Source organism: Electrona antarctica, assembly GCF_951216825.1.
Source record: "Electrona antarctica genome assembly, chromosome: 11".
NCBI lineage: Eukaryota > Metazoa > Chordata > Actinopteri > Myctophiformes > Myctophidae > Electrona > Electrona antarctica.
Genome location: NC_136792.1, coordinates 15127511 through 15146918, shown reverse-complemented (window position 1 = coordinate 15146918; position 19408 = coordinate 15127511). Strand labels below are relative to the sequence as shown.

General features: G+C 45.6%; 2 protein-coding genes across 2 annotated transcripts in view; both read left to right on the top strand.

The window, feature by feature from the left end:
- ostn (osteocrin) overlaps positions 1 to 17401 on the top strand; it is an 18937-nt gene extending 1536 nt beyond the window's left edge. The window contains exons 2-5 of the mRNA XM_079514472.1: positions 5690 to 5782; positions 12152 to 12363; positions 16314 to 16446; positions 16893 to 17401. Coding sequence (XP_079370598.1) covers positions 5690 to 5782; positions 12152 to 12363; positions 16314 to 16398 — 390 coding nt within the window. The 3' untranslated portion in view covers positions 16399 to 16446; positions 16893 to 17401. The remainder of the gene's footprint in view (positions 1 to 5689; positions 5783 to 12151; positions 12364 to 16313; positions 16447 to 16892) is intronic.
- On the top strand, positions 6483 to 7889 carry LOC306932903 (SERPINE1 mRNA-binding protein 1-like; the record flags this gene model as incomplete). The annotated part of the gene is made up of 1 exon (XM_079514878.1): positions 6483 to 7889. One exon carries the CDS (start codon positions 6483 to 6485, stop codon positions 7887 to 7889), a length of 1407 nt encoding a protein of 468 aa, XP_079371004.1.
- Positions 17402 to 19408: the final 2007 nt, after the last annotated feature.

The following is a 19408-nucleotide window of genomic DNA, read 5'->3' as shown; positions in this document are numbered from 1 at the left end:
ACAGTACTAAAGTATTAATGTACTTAGCTACTTTCCAATGTATAATATGTGTGTATATTACATTCTGCACAGTAGCACATTATTAAAATGATATATGTGGCCTATATTACATTCTGCACAGTAGCACATTAGTACTACAGTATGCATAGCATGTGGTGTTGTGCATAGGACACATTGTGAAGAGGTTGCATTTATTTTTGTGAATGGAAGAATTCGTATGTGAACACTCTGCAGCATCTGTCCAGGAGGCTATGCATGAGTAGACGTGTCAATGCACGTGCACGCGTGTGCATGTCTCCAGGTGTGTATGACAAAGTTTGTCCGTGCATGTGATGGAATAGTGTGTTTGACATAGGCAGTGTGTGTGTGTGAGCGTGCACGTGCATGTGCATGTGAGTGTGCGTGTGATGCTATGAATTGCTACTTATTTCTGGAGATGGAAAATGCTAAAATTAGCCCATGTTGCTGGACAATACATCTCAACCACACTAACACTCTTGGATACTGTTTGGTGTGTGTGTGTGTGTGTGTGTGTGTGTGTGTGTGTGTGTGTGTGTGTGTGTGTGAACCTGGTGTTAAGGTTAAGGTGTGCTCTGGTTTCCTCTTGGGGTAAAACTGTCCTCTGTATCCGACCCATCCTGAGGAGCAGAGAGCGGCGCACTAAGCAGCTCCATTTCAAAGGTAGCATAAATAGCAGATTTACAAGTTCACAACACGACAAAGATGCCTACACGTTGTGAACTTGTAGATTTGTTTCATCTATTTTCGTTGTTCAAGGACCCCCAGTTTGATATGCAACAGGCTATGGACCCCCATTTAATGGCATTTCTATCTCTGAGACTCTTATATTGTAAAATCAATGTTAATTTAACTCTGAGAGTGTACAAATGGAACCATTCCATTTTTCCCCGGTTCCATTTGTCCCTGGAGGCCTGGACCCCACTTTGGGAACCTCAGTATTAGACTACTACTGTTTTAGAGGGGCACGGTGGCACAGTCAGTAGTGCTGTCGCCTCACAGGTCACAGCTAGAAGGTCCTGGGTTTGATTCCCGCTGGGGACGCTGTGGGCGCTGGGGGCGTATTCCCTCCTCTGCGTCATCAGGGCCCATACCCGAGGCGGGGTTGGCGAAAGGGCCTTTTTGTGTGGAGTTTGCATGTTCTCCCCGTGTGCCCTAGGGTAGGTACGCTCACAAAATCATGCAGTAATCCTGGTCTCTAAAACGACCTCCCCCTGGCCAGCCGGGGCGCCTGATGGAGGGGAAAGGAACTGGTCGGAATAATGTGTTACTTCCACACGCTACGTCCGGCCAGGGAAATTCCCCCGTCAGGTGATAAGAAGCAGCTTGGACTCCTCATGCATAGAAGGAGGCATGAGGTCAGTCCGCTGCCCCCCCAGGTTGGCAGAGGAAGTGTAGCGCCCATGATTACATTAGATAATTGGCACTGGGTGAAAAAACTGGGTTGCAAAATCGTGGGATAAAAATTAAAAAAGAAAAGAAAAGAAAAAAAGACTACTACTGTTTTGACCACGACGTGGCATGGCTTTCATCCCGTTATCTCAGTTGGGGCAAAAGCATTCCCACAACATTATTCACCATTCTGTGTCGGGTTACAACTAGATCCGGCAACTCGCTTGCTTTAGCTCGCTTGGTGGTGGCTCTCGTTGCTCAAGTTCGCTTGAGACGGCACCCCTCTGTCGTGGTCTAAAACTATAAGGCGGTTAATGGAGAGGATTTCAGCGTAATATGTACGGATTTCGGGGGTTTTCTAGTAGTGTATAGAATTAGCCTGGTTAACCACTCTAACCAAGTAAGCAAGTAAGTCGGAGAGGCTTATTGTCGGTATGGGCCGAGAAGACAGGATTCTATCCCCGTTACAATGCGCAAGACCCCTGGGAGATGGATTGCTGAGATGACAAAACAGGGTTGAAAGTGATTAATGGAGGTGCCCAAGTTCAATGGTAATGCCAGTGCCTTGCTCAAGGGAACTGGCAGGTGTATGTACCAATTACCCTAGGAAACCCAAGCAAACTCCACGGAAGCCTAGGGCGCGGGCGCGGGGGGAGCCGCAGAACTTGGTGGTAGTAGCAAATATTAAAAAAGAAAGGGTGGGTTAGGGGCACGGTGGCACAGGCGGTAGAGCTGTCGCCTCACAGCTAGAAGGTCCTGGGTTCAAGGCGGAGACGCAGTGGGCGCTGGGGGCGTGTTCTCTCCTCCGCGTCATCAGTGCCCATACCCATGGGGTTGGCAAAAGGGCCATTCTATGTGTGGAGTTTGTATGTTCTCCCCATGTCCCCTAGGGTAGGTACCCTCACATAAAACCAGTAATCCTGGTCTCTATACTGCCTCCCACTGGCCAGCCTAATGGAGTGGAAGGGAACTGGTTGGAATAACGTGTTCCTTCCACACGCTACGTCCGGGGAAACTCACCCCGTCAGGTGACAAGAAGCGGCCTGCTTCCTTCACTCATTGAAGGAAGCATTAGCTAAGTTCGGGGCTCTCCCCAGGTTGGCAGAGGGATATAGCACCCAGGATTACAGCTTATGCAATTTGCACCGGGTGGAAACAGAAATGAGACCTCTGCTCAGCTGGTCAGTCCATGGATCTGATCCTTTTTTTTTTTCCAGGGCCAATTTTGAAAGAAAAGTGTTACGCATCCTTCAATGGATGTCTTTATACAGACCTGTGGGTCCATTTGGAACCCCCTATAGGAATCGTTAAGGAATTGGACTGTTAAGAGGGAGTCGTTAAGGAACTGGAATCGATAAAACCCTTAATGATCCCAACCCTGTAGTCTCTTTGGTGTCTGCCTGGAGATCCCGTCCGCCAGGTGTTTTTTGGACCGGCCTGTCTGTTTCTCTTCCCTTGAGGCTGGGTTCCAAGTCAAAGCCTGTCTGGTGGTGTGTTTGACACTGGTGTTGCGCAGCGTGTTGCCCGATCCATCTCCATCTCCAAGCTGGTCTGCTGCTGGGAGTTGATTTGCGTATATAGGGCTTGCAGTATAAAGGAGGTTCATGTGAAAGCCTGTGTAGAATAGGGCGTGATGTCATGTGTTTGTGTAGAGGGAAGGCCCTGAGGCGTGTCCATCTTACTCAGATACGCAGGACTCATCAAACTGGTGTGTTCTTTGTAACGCCACCGCTAGGCTCACATTGTGTGTCCTGACGCGATGCCTGTAATCTCTTTTTCCCCTTTATTTCAGTGCTCGAAAGTAACTGAGTACAGCTGTAGCTGAATCTCGTGCCAAGGAATCCCCAAATTTATATATATGGCCTAAAGTGCCCAAACATTTTCGATGATCTTCAAATATAGAAGTCAAAGTAAGAGGTACAAGCTCACAGCAAGCTTGTACGTCTTACTTTGACACTGTAAGGCAGCTGTGTCCAAAGTGCGGCCCGCAGGCCAAATGCAGCCCTGGGGCGAATTTTATACGGCCCACAGCTTCATACCTGAGTTGTATTATGAACAGTATGGGACATTTTTACATTCAAGTTTTTTAACCTGGGCATTTCCCAGAGTATAATTTGCCAGTGTTCCTTGTTCCTTCTATTTCTTCTCTTTTTTCTTTTTACCTTGCTTGCTTGGTTACATTTGGTAATGTGACATAAGGCTGAAAAAAGGCTGAGTTACACTTTTTGTTCACAGCACACACCTGACAAAAGACCATTGATATTAAATATTGACAATGCTAGTTGAATAGAATCGTTTATATCTGAAGGTACATTATGTAGTTGGCCCTTGGGTGTTTTCTAAAATGGCCCCCTTTGAAAAAGGTTTGGACACCCCTGCTGTAAGGTATATTTGACAGGCCTTTTACTTGTAGCATTCTGTCTTACTCTGTCCCAGCGCTGCCTATAGACGAATCCACAGAGAGGTGCCATTACTGAGGTGTACCGCATTAGCTGATTAGCTACACCTGGTCTCCAGGGCACTGCTCCATAGATTAGTGCCCCGTAGCCCAGGTGCAATCAGTTAAAGGACCACCTCACCACTTTTCAACATCTCTTCATATAATTGGTCCTCACTAATGTTCATGATAAAACACCACCATTTTTTTCCTACTCAGTCTTTGTCTCATAGGAGGGCTTTGGGCAGTTCGGACACCCGTCCACCAGTGACATCATCAGTAGGCAAGATTTGTTTTAAAATATATTTAGATTTTTATTATCGTGAGAACGATGGCTTCAACTTTTGCATTGCAACTTTTCAGGAAAAGAAAGCCTGCCGTTTCTATTAGCTTGGATTCACCATCGATGATGTCACTGGTGGACGGGTTTCTGAACTGCCCACAGCCTTCCTATGAGACACAGACTGAGTAGGAAAAAATTATGGTATTTTATCATGAACATTAGTTAGGACCAAGAGAAGTTGAAAAGTGGTGAAGTGGTCCTTTAATGCGGTAAATAGTAGCCAGGAGAATGAGACTATAGCAGGACACTGCCAAAGGCATCAAGAACTGCCAGCCAGCAAACTGGTGCTCTGGGAACCAACACACGGGCATCGATCACGAGGACGTCCCACGCTAAAATATGTGGATGTACTCAAGAACGATGCAGGAGAGCAAAGCACCAACGAACTGCATGGCCAGATTTATGGAGAACCGGGATGACTATGAAAGCAACGATGGAGGGCTCGTCTGAGGACGACCTATAAGAGGGCACCCCTCTGTGGATTCGTCTATAAAGCAGTGGTTCCCAAACCTTTCAGGTCGAGACCCAAAGAGAGATTTTGCCCGGGACCCAAACTAGTGAAAATAGCAGATCTACAAGCGCACAACGCATCGCTTCGTGCCGCGTTGCAAGCTTGTAGATCGGCTATTTTCACTACTTCTTTTTAAAATCTGTATTATTTATGAAATCTCATAGATTTTGTAAAATTACTCGAGTCGTGACTCACAAATGGGTCCCAACCCAGTGTTTGGGAAACAGATATGTCAGGTGTGGTACCAATAAACCTTATTGTTTTTATGAATATCATTCACATTAATTCATTATTATTGACTCGGGTCAGGTCATCAGATGATGCCACTCCCTCCCTCGCACCCTATGTCTAGTCATAATATTATAACTTCCTGTGCGTATCCAGCGTTCCCGCTGTTTGTCTGGGCGTTGCTCACAGCACCCCGATCGCTGTGTTTTCACAGATGGATTGTGGGTAAAGGTAAATAAGGAGAGAGTCTGGATGAATGAAACCTGACAGGACCCGCCGGACACAGAGATAGAACGCACAGGGGCATGCGCGCACACACACACGCACGCAGACAGACAGACAGACAGACAGACAGACAGACAGACAGACAGACAGACAAGACAGACAGACAGACAGACAGACAGACAGACAGAGGCTGGATGGATGGATGGATACATTACTTATACATTTTGTATGAGTCAAGGGATCTTGTGTTGTGTATTGTATATTCTATTTTTAATGTATATTTAAAGTTTTTGTATTTGTGGATTTTCAACTGTTGTTTGGGCCCAATATTAGTCAACCCAATTGTGTCAATAAAGTACAACTAAGTAACTAACTAAATACAGAACGTAGGCAGGTATGACTATGGACAGACAGAAAGATACTACATTTATAGGCTATATGCAAATATCGAGACACAAAATAACCTTTTTGAAAGGTATTATGGAAGACATTATATTATATCACATGTAAAGTATAATATATATATTCTTTGTAGATGCTTGGCTGTGTTCTGCTGTCCTGTATCCTGTCTGTCTCTCTACTCGACCGCAGTGTGGACTGTCTCCACATTGCCCGGGGAATACCACAGGTAACACTCACACCACACGCGCACGCACGCACGCACGCACGCACGCACGCATGCACGCATATTTGTAAGATATCTGTAAGGGTAAACGGTAAACCCTAAAAAGTCTTTTAACGTTTTGTTTTTTACGAGCTGGTTCTTGTGCACATGTGACACGGATGGTTTAACGGATAAGTCACGGATAAAATCAACTAATAGTGTAGATTTCATATTTTATCTTGGGGAATATGATGACATCAGGGATCTCCATATATGGGCAATTGGGCATAAAGGGGACAAGGACTGACAAGTACAGAGATCTCCATATTTGGACATATCAGTCCAGACCGCATGACGAACCTCTAGTACTACAAAGTTGCCTGACAATTTAGGAGTGTGAGTTTACGCAATGACATCATCATGCAATGACATCACAATCTTGTCATCACAACCAAGTACTTTAAAAGGTAGTGTTAAATCTAGTTTATTTTAGTCCCTGGGATAGTTTTTGTCAGAATGATGATTCTTTCCAGTTTCAGCACAATAGCAGTGACGATACAGAATTCCTAATTGAGTTCTATACAGGCATAATGTTTTTTACTTATAGCAACAAATCCACCACCAACAACTCCCTCTGAACAGGCTGTGTAGCACAGGGTATTTCCAGAGCCTGCCTTTTGGTTAATATTAAAATAATATCATATCGTGCTCAAGGAGCACCATCATGGCCAGAGAAATGCAAGAATTTGAATTTGGCTGTGCCATAACCAATCGGTTCCAATCATTCGGTTTACTGGGTGAGGACTCCGAGTCGGACCCGTTTGAGCTGCTGAAGCAGCCAAAGATAAAGACTGCAGCTCCTGTTCCTGGTACCGCCAAGACGGAGCAACAGGAAGTCAAAGAAAAGAGCCCCCTTTCTGACAAGAAGGAGGAGGAGACCCAGGCACCAGTGTCTGTCAAGAAGGATGGCGACCAGCGACCGAGGATGGGCAACAGGCCCGAGGGTGAGGGTCCCAGGCCAAGGATGGGTGGCAGGTATGAGGGCCCCAAGCCGAGGACGGGTGACCGGTACGAGGGTCTCAAGCCAAGGACGGGTGACCGGTACGAGGGTTCCAAGCCAAGGATGGGTGGCAGGTATGAGGGTCCCAAGCCGAGGATGGGTTCCAGGCCCGAGGGTGAGGGTCCCATGCCGAGGATAGGTCACAGGACCGAGGGCGAAGGTCACAGGACCGAGGGCGAAGGTCGCAGGCCCGAGGGCGAAGGTCGCAGGCCCGAGGGCGAAGGTCGCAGGCCAAGGACAGGTGGCAGGTCTGAGGGTGAGGGTCCCGGAGAAGCTCACCACCCTCCAGACAGGAGTCCCTCACGCCGTGCCGCGTCGGAGATTCCTGCTGGTGAAGGCGCTGAGAAAGCAGAGGGGGGAGGTGAATTCTCCGTGGTGAAGCCTGTTGGTGAAAGGTCCATGAGAGGACGTGGAGGTGCCAGGGGTGGACGTGGGGGCAGAGGACGTGGCGGCACGGGCCGTATGGATGGTTTCGACTCCCGGAGTAGACAGGAATTTGACCGACACATTGGTAGCGATAAATCCCGGAAAGATGAGAAACGTGGTGGAAGTGGATCTCACAACGAGGACACTGGCAAGGATGACATGAACCAGGTTGAGGAGCATCCGGCCGCGGACACCAAGAACAAGGACAATGAGGTAGAAGTGAAGAAGGAGGAAGGCCCCAAGGAGATGTCTCTGGACGAATACAAGGCCAAGCAGGAAAAGGAACGCGCCAAGATGGAGTTCAACATCCGCAAGGTCACCGGGGGCGCAGACTCTACGAAAGTGCTGCATGGGAAGAAAGCCAGTACTCTGAGTGACGAAGAGCCTCCTAAAGCAGAGGACGAGCACCATGTCCGGAAGACAGTCAAAAAAGACAAAAAGTTGGAAATCAACTTTGGAGTCTCAGGTCATCGCGGCCGCGGGCGAGGAGAGGCCCGTGAGCCTCGCGATCGTATCCCTGCCAGGATGCCCCGTGGTGGAGGAAGGAGCGACAGGACAAGTGGACTGTCTGTGCCCAACGTGGACGACCCTGAGGCCTTCCCAGCCCTCCCCAGCCTTGGCCAAGGCCTAGATGAGTCAGTTTGAACTGTTCCTGAATATGATTGCCTGGTCCCCGCTGGCCATGATTCACATTGGCCTTGATTCATCCGAAAACTTCATTCAACTGTATTCAATGCATTCATATAGCAGCGATCCGTATCCGAGTACACTTCAATCGGTCCCGGTCCAAGAGACTTTTCTTTTCTTTTAGCAAAAGTACCTTGGATATAATGACAACTTTGAGGACTGAATTTTACCATAAAAAAATAAAATAAAAGAAATAAACAATAAACAAACAAAGAAGGAAAAAAAAGGGCATCTCGCTGCTCCGGAGTATCTTATTGATAGAGTTTTTATGCTTGGAAACAAAGTAGCAAGCCAAGGATGTTTTCACACATTTTTTTTTCAGAGGCTATACATTATGGATGGCTTGAAAAGGTCTTTGGGCCCAGGGGGTGTCCTGCACCCACCGAGACTCTGCCGCACATGCGTGGGGCCCCACCAGGTCTCTGCCACATATGGGACTTGCCGCTCGCGTTTGCAAGAGACCATTTTTTGCCTGGCATTGTGTGTGACATCATGTGGTAGCCAAGGTAGCCATGTGGTTGCTTTTGTCACTGCCATGGATGTGCTTTCCAATGTTGATGCAGACCATGGATGCTGCCAGGCTTCCCACTCAGTTGGGTTGGACTCATGTTCTGTCTCTCCCACACTATGGCCAGGACAGGCCCAGTGGACTGTACTGTACTTCAGGTTCCAGGCAGTACTTCTTCACGTCATCCTCAGAAGGACCACATGGATGAATTTAGCAGGAACCACCCGGGCCTGAAGTCTTTATGTTCAAACCACTAGGAAAGTCTGCTCCATCTATGGAGCTTTTCAACAGGAGTTCACAGGAACTTCTATGGACAGTATAATGCTTTATGTATTTCTTTTGTTTGTTTTAGCCTGTGCCTTCCACTTCTATGATATGGTCTAAACTACACTGTTAATAAACAATAGAATTATTCAACAAAAATGGACATGAACAAAATACCAGTAATACCCCACACTGAATTAAGCACATTGTCTAGCAGACACTATTTTGTTCCTCATCTTATGAGCAGGAAAACTATGAATTCAAGAATTTCCCACCTGGCTTTCCTTCCAAGGGGCCCTCCCGCGTCTTTGGGCCGGGTTGTCCGCACTTTCTGGAATTCCAGGGCGACATATCTTCACTTTACGCGGGGTGAGTTGGTATATGACCATCATCACCATCCGTCACGGCAAAAAGCGGACAATCGGTGATAGAGCCTTCTATGTGGCAGCCCCTGCCCTGAATTAAAGTGAGGTGAAGTGAAAAATGTGCTGCCTGGAAACCAAAGAGGTATTTTTGTCGTTTCAATCCATTTACTGACGAGCAATTTCAACAAATTCTACAATATAATCATATATAGCTACACATTAATTTATGCATTAATTACAAAAACATCATCCAGTCACTGCATGGCCTTAGTAGCAAAACCATGCCAACGTGTGACGAGTTTGAGAATGCATCCGTATGCGCATGTTGGAGCTGCGTACTACATACGGCAGTTTGAAAACACAAGTGACCTCAAATAAAAAAAGAGCTGAGAAAATTATCAGATTTGAGGTAATAGGTCGATTAATGTTGATTGGGAATTGATTGATTGTTCAGTGATTGTAGGGAATGAGACATTACCCCAGGTGAAGGAGTTTAAGTATCTCGAGGTCTTGTTCACGAGTGAGGGGAGGACGGAGAACAGCCGGAGATGAAGTGTGGGTCATGAGCAAAAGAATAAGGTTGCGAATGCAAGCGGCCGAAATGAGTTTTCTTCGACGGGTGGCTGGAATCTCCCTTAGAGATATAGGGTGAGAAGTGCATTTACACGAGAGAGACTTGGAGAAGTCTCTCTCGCGTCTCTTCGCCTGGAAAGGAGGAGACTGCCTCTTGAGTGTCTCCCAAGGGAGGTCCTCGATACACGTCCCACTGGGAGGAGATTCTTGGGCAGACCAAGGATGAGATGGAGGGATTACATTGACTCACTGATCTTGGAACCAGGAGGAAGTTACTAATGTTTCTCTGGAGAGGGAAATCTGGAGCTCTCTGGTGGAGCTGTTGCCCCCGCGACCTGACTACGGATAAGCGGTTAAAGATGGATGGATGTTGATTGCTGGTGTTACAGGGGTTGGTGGAAATGTTTGAAGTGTTGTCGCCTCACAGCTAGACGGTCCTGGGCAGATTCCCGCTGGGGACGCTGGGCGCGTGTCCTCTCCTCCTCCTCCGGTATCAGTGCCCATACCCGAGGCGGGGTTGACGAAAGGGCCTTTCTGTGTGGAGTTTGCATGTTCTCCCCGTGTGCCCTAGGGTAGGTATACCCTCACAAAAAACATGCAGTAATCCTGGTCTCTAAACTACATCGCCCTGGTCAGCTGATGGAGGGGAAAGGAACTGGTTGGAATAACGTGTTCCTTCCATTCTCTACGTTCGGCCATGTAAACTCTCCCGTTAGGTGAAAAGAAGCAGCTTGGACTACTCATGCATAGAAGGAAGCATGAGGTCAGTCCGCTGCCCCCCCAGGTTGGCAGAGGAAGTGTAGTGCCCAGGATTACATTAGATAATTGACACTGGTCAAAAAATGGGTTACAAAATCGTGGGATAAAAATGAAAAAATAAATGAAATGCTTTCCTTCATTGATTGTTGCATTCAATCTTATGATTGTAATTTATTCTTTATTATTATTATACGTTTTGGTAAAAAAAAATATTGTAGCCAAAGTAATGTTATTTGATTGGGGGGAAAAAATCCAACAAAGACTGCCTTTGTCTGGACAAAATAAGGTGCTGTCTATGGTGCTGAAACACTGACTGACTTATTTTCTTTTACAATGTAGCCATTTAGCAGATGTTCTTTTCCAGAGTGACTTACAACATTTACATTGTATCTGTCTCTCTTATCTCATCCAGAGTGATTTACAAGATCAGAATCAGAGAGTAAGCTCTAGTTAATAATCTATATCTAACTATAAATGCACCAAGTCTCTGTACGTCTGCAACTCGAGAACCGTTCACCCCACCTACTTCAAATTCGACACACGCGTTCCACACCCCCACAGGGAGTGCAATGCCTGGTGTTGAGTCGGTCGGACCCCACAGTTGTCCAGAACTGCCACAAAAGGCCTCTGCCCGGGCCAGACACCATATTTGGGCATGCCTGACAAAGAACTGTTCTGACATCATTCTTACGTCTGCATAGAGACTCCATATTTGGGCATGCCTGACAAAAACGGGCACCGCTGTAGAGGCTCCAACGCATAATATCTGGGTAGGCCAGTGCCCAACGGGCACCGCTGTAGTCTAACTATAAATGCACCAAGTCTCTGTGCGAGTGTACATACATCTGTAATCCACGCAACTCGGGAACCGTTTGCCCCACCGCCTTCAAATTCGACACACGCGTTCCACACCACCACAGGGAGTGTATAGTGCCGGGTGTCGAGTCCGTCGGATACACCATTGTCCAGAACCAGCACAAACGCCTCTTCCCGGGCTCTGGACCTGATCACCCATTTATGGAGCTGGCCTGTTCTGACATCACAACACTTCATATTTGGGCATGTCTGAAACAGAACTCTATATAGGAATAAAGGGACACAGAGACAGATACAGCAATCTCCATATATGGGCACAAAAGGGACACAGACAGATGGGTGGAACGGGTACTCTGACAACGGGTATTGCATAGCCGGGTGGGACATGGATACACCAATTTATAGACATGTCACTATGACTCACACATGACATAACCATAAACAAACCCTGACACACCCATACAGTATAATGCCTATACTGTATATTATAGTACAGTACAGTTACTGCAGTATGACACTATGACACATATCGGTTGGATCGGTGGTGCGACACTGGTGTGAGGACCGCATAGCGGCCCGGACTCTAGGCGCTCTATTTTTGTCAGTGCTAAACCAGATCTAAATAGCAGATCTACAAGCGCACAATGCGTCGCTTCGCACCGCGAGCTTGTAGAACTTTTGTTTTCTAATTAATGGAATTTCTTCATGAAATTACTGAAAATGTGATATATTTATTTTTACAAAAAATGTATAGCTTTTTTGGAAATGTTTTTGAAAAATGTAATAATAATTCCAAACAAACTGTAGGAAACAAAAAAGATAGGGACCCCCAAAAATATGTCCCGACCCACAAATGGGTCCAGACCTGAGACCAGTGTTTGGGAACCAGTGCAGTAGATAGACACATATTAACCCAGGATTGTATTGTGTTCCAGTATATAGACAGAGGGGTGGCACTGCAGCCCCGCCCCACAGTCGACAAGACAGGGGAGGAGCTATCGGCTAAGCTCCTCCTACTGGACCACATGGTGCGGACGGAGAACGACGTCATGGAGCCAAAGAGGAAGAGGAGTTTCCCCGGCAACAACACGCCACTAGACCGCCTGTCAATCAGCTCCATGGAAACCAAACAGGGGACAAAACAGAGGTAAATATGCAGACCGCGGCCATCTTTCCATTGGAGCTTGGAAGCACTCATTTTCAGTAAAGCAACGTCCTGCTACCCCCTGGATTACTGTATGTGCAAATTAAAAAAGGTGGTATGCAGGGCCGTTCAGTGATATCCGACGAGCACTTCCAAACTCAAACACTTAGAAAAATAATTCTACTAGAAGAGAAAGTAGCTCATAACATGTCTACAGTGGATGTTTATGAAACAGACACCTTGCAGATAGAAAGAAGATGACAATTCAATCTTTTCGTACAGCTGCAATGTTGTTGAGTTTGATGTATTTTAATACAATCAGATAGGGCTTTTCTGTTTGGAGGTATATGGGCTGTCAATTGCAAATTGCACTTACTATAGTTACCACCCCTGCCTATAATAACTTAATGGCAAAGTGGCCGTGGTCTGCATTATGGTCAATGAGGCACCAGTTCTAAACATTGGGTTGGTTAGTGGGTGAACCGTGAAATTAGTTTTTGCGCAAGCCAGAGGCGTATCTACAATAAGGCGAGGGCAGGCGTCCGCCTGTTCAAATCCATTTCTGGCCTGGCCAAGATCCATACAATGAGAGAAAAAGGACAAAAACAAGACCTGAGAACTATTATTGGACAGCTGATTGGCCGTTGCGGTAGAGCGCGACCCTCAATCACCCATTGGAATGTAAATGCATGCCTTTCAGCCTTTGTATACTACTCGTCTGGCAGGTATATCTCTTTGAAAATCTTTAGTGCTACGTTTGTGCACGGGTAGACGACAATTAACACATCTTGTCTGCCCAAAACGTAATTCCTGGATACGCCACTGGCGCAAGCTCCAGTGTTTTTGATTGTTTCCAGAAAAGAGAAAGAAGGGAGAGGGGTAAGGGGAAGGAAAATAATATAGTACCCGAGTATATACATGAGATTTAGAAATCAGGTGCATGAGCAATGAGCATATAGCAGCTGGTACCTGCTCCTATAGTGCAAGACGAGTTTCAGTGCATTTCGGCCATTTGAAAATAGCCGATCTACAAGCTCACAATGATGCGTCTGCGATGCGACGCATTGTGAGCTTGTAGATCTGCTATTTTCAAAGCATGTTTAAACATTTGAAAACTTGAAACGGGACATTCTGCATAATGAGTACTTTCTACTTAGAGTTCTGGACTTTTAAGGGTAACAGATTATTTCTATATAGCAGTATTGATACTTTTACTTAAGTAAAGAATGTGAGTACTTTTTCCACCACTGGTATAATCCACAGGTAGGTCCATGAGATAACATTTTTAAAAAGTCCAAGGGAAATCTGATGACAGGCGATGATCATGCCTTGTTCGACAACAGTCCGATGTTAGCCGGGTGGAAGCTGTTCATAAACCTGCTGCTCTGGCCCTTGATGCTACGGTAGACCATTGTATAGGGTTTGAACAGTGTGTGGCTGCCTGGGATGGTGCCTGTCCTCCATGATGTGCTGAGCTTTGATACGGCACGCCCCTCTTCTCGTACAGTTCCTTAAGTGAGGGGAGCTGGCCTCCCGTTATGACTGAGTTCTGCTGACCGGAACACCCACTGTTGGTTTTTGGGCCCTCCAATGCATGCGAAGATTATGTCATGTGGCAGCCTGATGTCTATGTTCTGAAGATTACGTCATGTGGCAGCCTGACGTATATGTTCTGAAGATTACGTCATGTGGCAGCCTGACGTATATGTTCTGAAGATTACGTCATGTGGCAGCCTGACGTATATGTTCTGAAGATTACGTCATGTGGCAGCCTGACGTCTATGTTCTGAAGATTACGTCATGTGGCAGCCTGACGTATATGTTCTGAAGATTACGTCATGTGGCAGCCTGACGTATATGTTCTGAAGATTACGTCATGTGGCAGCCTAACGTCTATGTTCTGAAGATTACGTCATGTGGCAGCCTGATGTCTATGTTCTGAAGATTACGTCATGTGGCAGCCTGACGTATATGTTCTGAAGATTACGTCATGTGGCAGCCTGACGTATATGTTCTGAAGATTACGTCATGTGGCAGCCTAACGTCTATGTTCTGAAGATTACGTCATGTGGCAGCCTGACGTATATGTTCTGAAGATTACGTCATGTGGCAGCCTGACGTATATGTTCTGAAGATTACGTCATGTGGCAGCCTGACGTCTATGTTCTGAAGATTACGTCATGTGGCAGCCTAACGTATATGTTCTGAAGATTACGTCATGTGGCAGCCTGACGTATATGTTCTGAAGATTACGTCATGTGGCAGCCTAACGTATATGTTCTGAAGATTACGTCATGTGGCAGCCTGACGTATATGTTCTGAAGATTACGTCATGTGGCAGCCTAACGTATATGTTCTGAAGATTACGTCATGTGGCAGCCTGACGTCTATGTTCTGAAGATTACGTCATGTGGCAGCCTAACGTATATGTTCTGAAGATTACGTCATGTGGCAGCCTAACGTATATGTTCTGAAGATTACGTCATGTGGCAGCCTGGCGTATATGTTCTGAAGATTACGTCATGTGGCAGCCTAACGTATATGTTCTGAAGATTACGTCATGTGGCAGCCTGGCGTATATGTTCTGAAGATTACGTCATGTGGCAGCCTGGCGTATATGTTCTGAAGATTACGTCATGTGGCAGCCTAACGTATATGTTCTGAAGATTACGTCATGTGGCAGCCTGACGTATATGTTCTGAAGATTACGTCATGTGGCAGCCTGACGTCTATGTTCTGAAGATTACGTCATGTGGCAGCCTAACGTCTATGTTCTGAAGATTACGTCATGTGGCAGCCTAACGTATATGTTCTGAAGATTACGTCATGTGGCAGCCTGACGTCTATGTTCTGAAGATTACGTCATGTGGCAGCCTGACGTCTATGTTCTGAAGATTACGTCATGTGGCAGCCTGACGTATATGTTCTGAAGATTACGTCATGTGGCAGCCTGACGTCTATGTTCTGAAGATTACGTCATGTGGCAGCCTGACGTCTATGTTCTGAAGATTACGTCATGTGGCAGCCTGACGTCTATGTTCTGAAGATTACGTCATGTGGCAGCCTGACGTATATGTTCTGAAGATTACGTCATGTGGCAGCCTAACGTATATGTTCTGAAGATTACGTCATGTGGCAGCCTGACGTCTATGTTCTGAAGATTACGTCATGTGGCAGCCTGGCATATATGTTCTGAAGATTACGTCATGTGGCAGCCTGACGTATATGTTTGTTTAGATTACGTCATGTGGCAGCCTGACGTATATGTTTGTTTAGATTACGTCATGTGGCAGCCTGACGTCTATGTTTGTTTAGGGCACTAAATGACGACGTAAGATGCCATGTGGCCGATATACATACAGTGGGCGCCCCTCACTTCACACGAGAGTGAATATTATTTTTCTCGGGCAGTGCAATTTCCCGTATACCAGGCTGTAGCACAGAGCTTCTTCTTCACTTCTTCAGGCGGTGATCCACTGTAGCTCCATCGATGTATTCTCTCTCCTCCTGAAGTCCACGAGCAGCTCTTGTCGTCGGTGTAGGGTGAGGCTGTTCTCAACAGAGTGCCGGTAAACTGATCTCATCTCTGTACTCTCGGACTCACCGTTGATAATGCGACCTATCACTGTCGTGTCATCAGCATACTTCAGGATGATGTTGGAGTCGTGTGTGGCTGGTGGCGTTGAGGAGAGGGCTCAGCACTATCCAAATAAAACCCAAGCTACCATTGCAAATCCTCAGTGTTCATATAGCTCTGAGAGCGTATACATGGAACCAAATGGGTCCCCAGAGCCACCATGGGGAAACGAGACATTAGGAGGAAACCACGATTGTGAAGCAGGGCATTAGGAGGATCGTATTGCCCCTGCTAACATGGCAGCCATGTTGAAACATCACTCCAATGAACATCAGAAGCCTTCTGGGTTGAAATGGAATCAAACCTTGTCTTGCAGGAAGGTGTTAGAGTCCCCAAGACGACGGGCTAACGTACCCATCGACAGGATCGGCATCAGTCGTCTACCCAACAGCCGAGGATAGGCCATGCCCCCTCTGTGAACTGGCTCCCAGCTGCCCTCCGGTGGACAGGTAGTACCTCTTACAGACACTGTACCAGGCCAATAAAGCTTATAAGGGCCCCTTAGGGACCCTCCACTATTGTATAAAATTGTGTTAATGTTTTTTGTTTGTAATATTTTCAATAAATAGATTGGTTAATGTGTATTTTTAGACATTTAATCACTTAAAACAATCAATACCTATGGCTCTGTGCTTGGTCTACCTTTTTCCCCTCTACACCAAACCTCTTCACTGAAAATAGGTGATCTACAAGCTCACAACGTGTTGAGCTGCGATGCAGTATGAGCTTGTAGATCTGCTATTTTCGGAAAGTCCCCCATCAGAATAGGCGTTGGGATGCTGGGTTCACTATCACACAAAGTTTTGGCTCCCCAAGTCTTTGGGCAGCCAAAGATTGGGGAGCCCCCCTCCCCTCCCTCAGTACGTTCATGTTCCTGTTCATTTTGTCTTCTCAGGGGATTCGTCACTGACGCATGAAATGCACATCGGTAGCCAACAACCAACCAATCACCTGCCTTCACTCGCCACCTCCCACACACACCACACACGCACTCATACTCACACGCACACACTCACATGCACAAACACACTGTATTTAACCTAATAGCCTGTGGGAGCAGGTTTTATATTCTCACGTGCTCACAGCTGACTGGAGGTAAACGCAGCTCTGCCTCGACGCTGCTTGTTGTCAATCTGAATGTGACTCGACTTGACTCCATTGTCTGTCTAGAATATACTGTCTCTAATAGTCTTCATCCAGACTGGATTAACACAGTGACACACAGCCTGCCTATAGGCTCTGGGCTGACAGCTCTAATGCTTTTATTATTAAAGGACTTCACCCTCCAAAATGATCATTTATACTCACCCTGTGATGGAGAGTATTTCTTTGTGTTGCATTCCTTCAAAATGAAAAGAATACTTGACGAATTGGAAAGGATAGATAGGTAGGTAGATAGGTAGGTAGATAGATAGATAGATAGATAGATACAATACTAATGATGATAGGGGTCCAGTATTAATACAAAGTGAAACTACAAGGAATCTGCTAATAAACTCCAACACAGCGTTCAGAGAATAGTGCCTTGTATCCACTGATGTATACAATCTCACACCAAAGCTATAGGACATAAGCTATAAGCCACCTGTGCCTAGTGAGGTTCAACATGAGTTGAGTGAATTCTGAACCCCTCCCTGATTCCATCTTCAAATGAGACCAGTAACTGTGAATACAAAAACGCTCGCCCCGGGGCAAATACGGCGACCTTGGAACGGTCGACTCGTCACTGTATTCCTAAACGTAACCTTATATGGTTGAACCTAACCAACCTTATTCCTAAACCTATAACCTCAGTAAAACTGTATCTAAACCTACCTGTATTATTGTCTTTAAAGACATAACACACAAATCCCCTTTGAGTAAAGTGATTTTGGGAAACATTTTGTAATAGACTTCATTTAGAAAGTAACTCACCTAAATCCAGTCAGATCACACCCTAAAAGTAACCATTATCTGATTACAATACAGAATATGAGCTCTCCACTCTCCAGGGACATTTAATTTACTGGAATACACTGCAGATTAAAAATTTGCACATGGCATTCTACAAGAGTTTGCACTTCCCTAATCCCTACCCAGTCCTCGACACCTCACATCTGGATGTAATGTAATATATAATCCCTACCCAGTCCTCGACACCTCACATCTGGATGTAATGTAATCTATAATCCAGGGGTCTTCAATATTTCTCAGGCCAAGAACCCCATGAGAGAGAGATGATTCATTAGCCCCCAATATTGGATATATATTATTTAAGTTAAACCCTCAATACTTTGTAAACTTGACCTTTGGCTCTGTACTTTTTTCCCTGCACACCAAACCTCTTTAATGTTCTCCCCAGAATAGGAATGCGAAGGTTCATGGTTAATGTAAAAATAAAATTAGCAAAAGTCCCTATCACAGAAAGATTTGGAGGCCCCCCTGTAGTATCTCTGGGGACTCTAGGGGTCGTGAACGCCCTATTGAAGACCCCTGCTATAATCTGTAAGGGAATATTATAGATTTTGTTTCGTTTTTTAAATAATTAGCTGTTTGTCTAATCTGAACTCTTCTGTTTCTGTGTGAATCCAGTGCTGTGTTCTGTGTTGTGTGTTACCAGTTGACAATAAAACTACACAATAAAAAATATACTCATTCAAAGTTCAATGTTTTCCTTTTTAGGTCAAAGACCAAATGTTTTTTTGTTTCTTCAATTATTGCATTGAAATAACAAATAATACAATCATGGTTGCTGTCCGGAATAAATCACCTAACTCCATTCTTGATTTTCTTTCATAAATCAATGCTATTGAACACCCTTTACATCTGTGTGTTGGTTAAAAAATAAAAACATACTGAACCAATGAAAGTATTAAAGTGCTTCGGCAAAAACCTCCTAACTCCATTGGATCCTCAAACTATCTTCCACACCAGCTAACTCCACCCGTTTAGCCATCTTATATTTTTTTCATAAATCAGTGCTATAGAACACCCTTTACATCGGTGTGTTGGTTAAAACAATATTGATAACCGTCTGGGCACCTAGGCTGCCAAGCCAGCCGGATGGCGTGCTGCGGGTTCGACTCCCGAGCCCGACAGCCTTTGCCGCGTGTCACTCCCCGTCTCTGTCCCCCTTTCCTGTCCAATTACTGTACCATCAATAAAGGCAAAAAAGAATTAGCCAAAAACAGAAGATCTGTCATCTACTAACAACACATCGCAACAACACTTTTTAGTGAAGAGATAGATAAAATAATGCATCAAATACAGAGCATAAAGGGTCTAAATGGTTAATCTGAAGAGATTTTTATAAATTCCAAATATTATCAAAGTATTCTTAGGCGCCCCTGGACTTGCATCAAGGCCCCCACTTTGAGAAGCTGTGGTAATATTATACTACTTGTTGTGATTGCATTATGAGTGTAAGCAGTT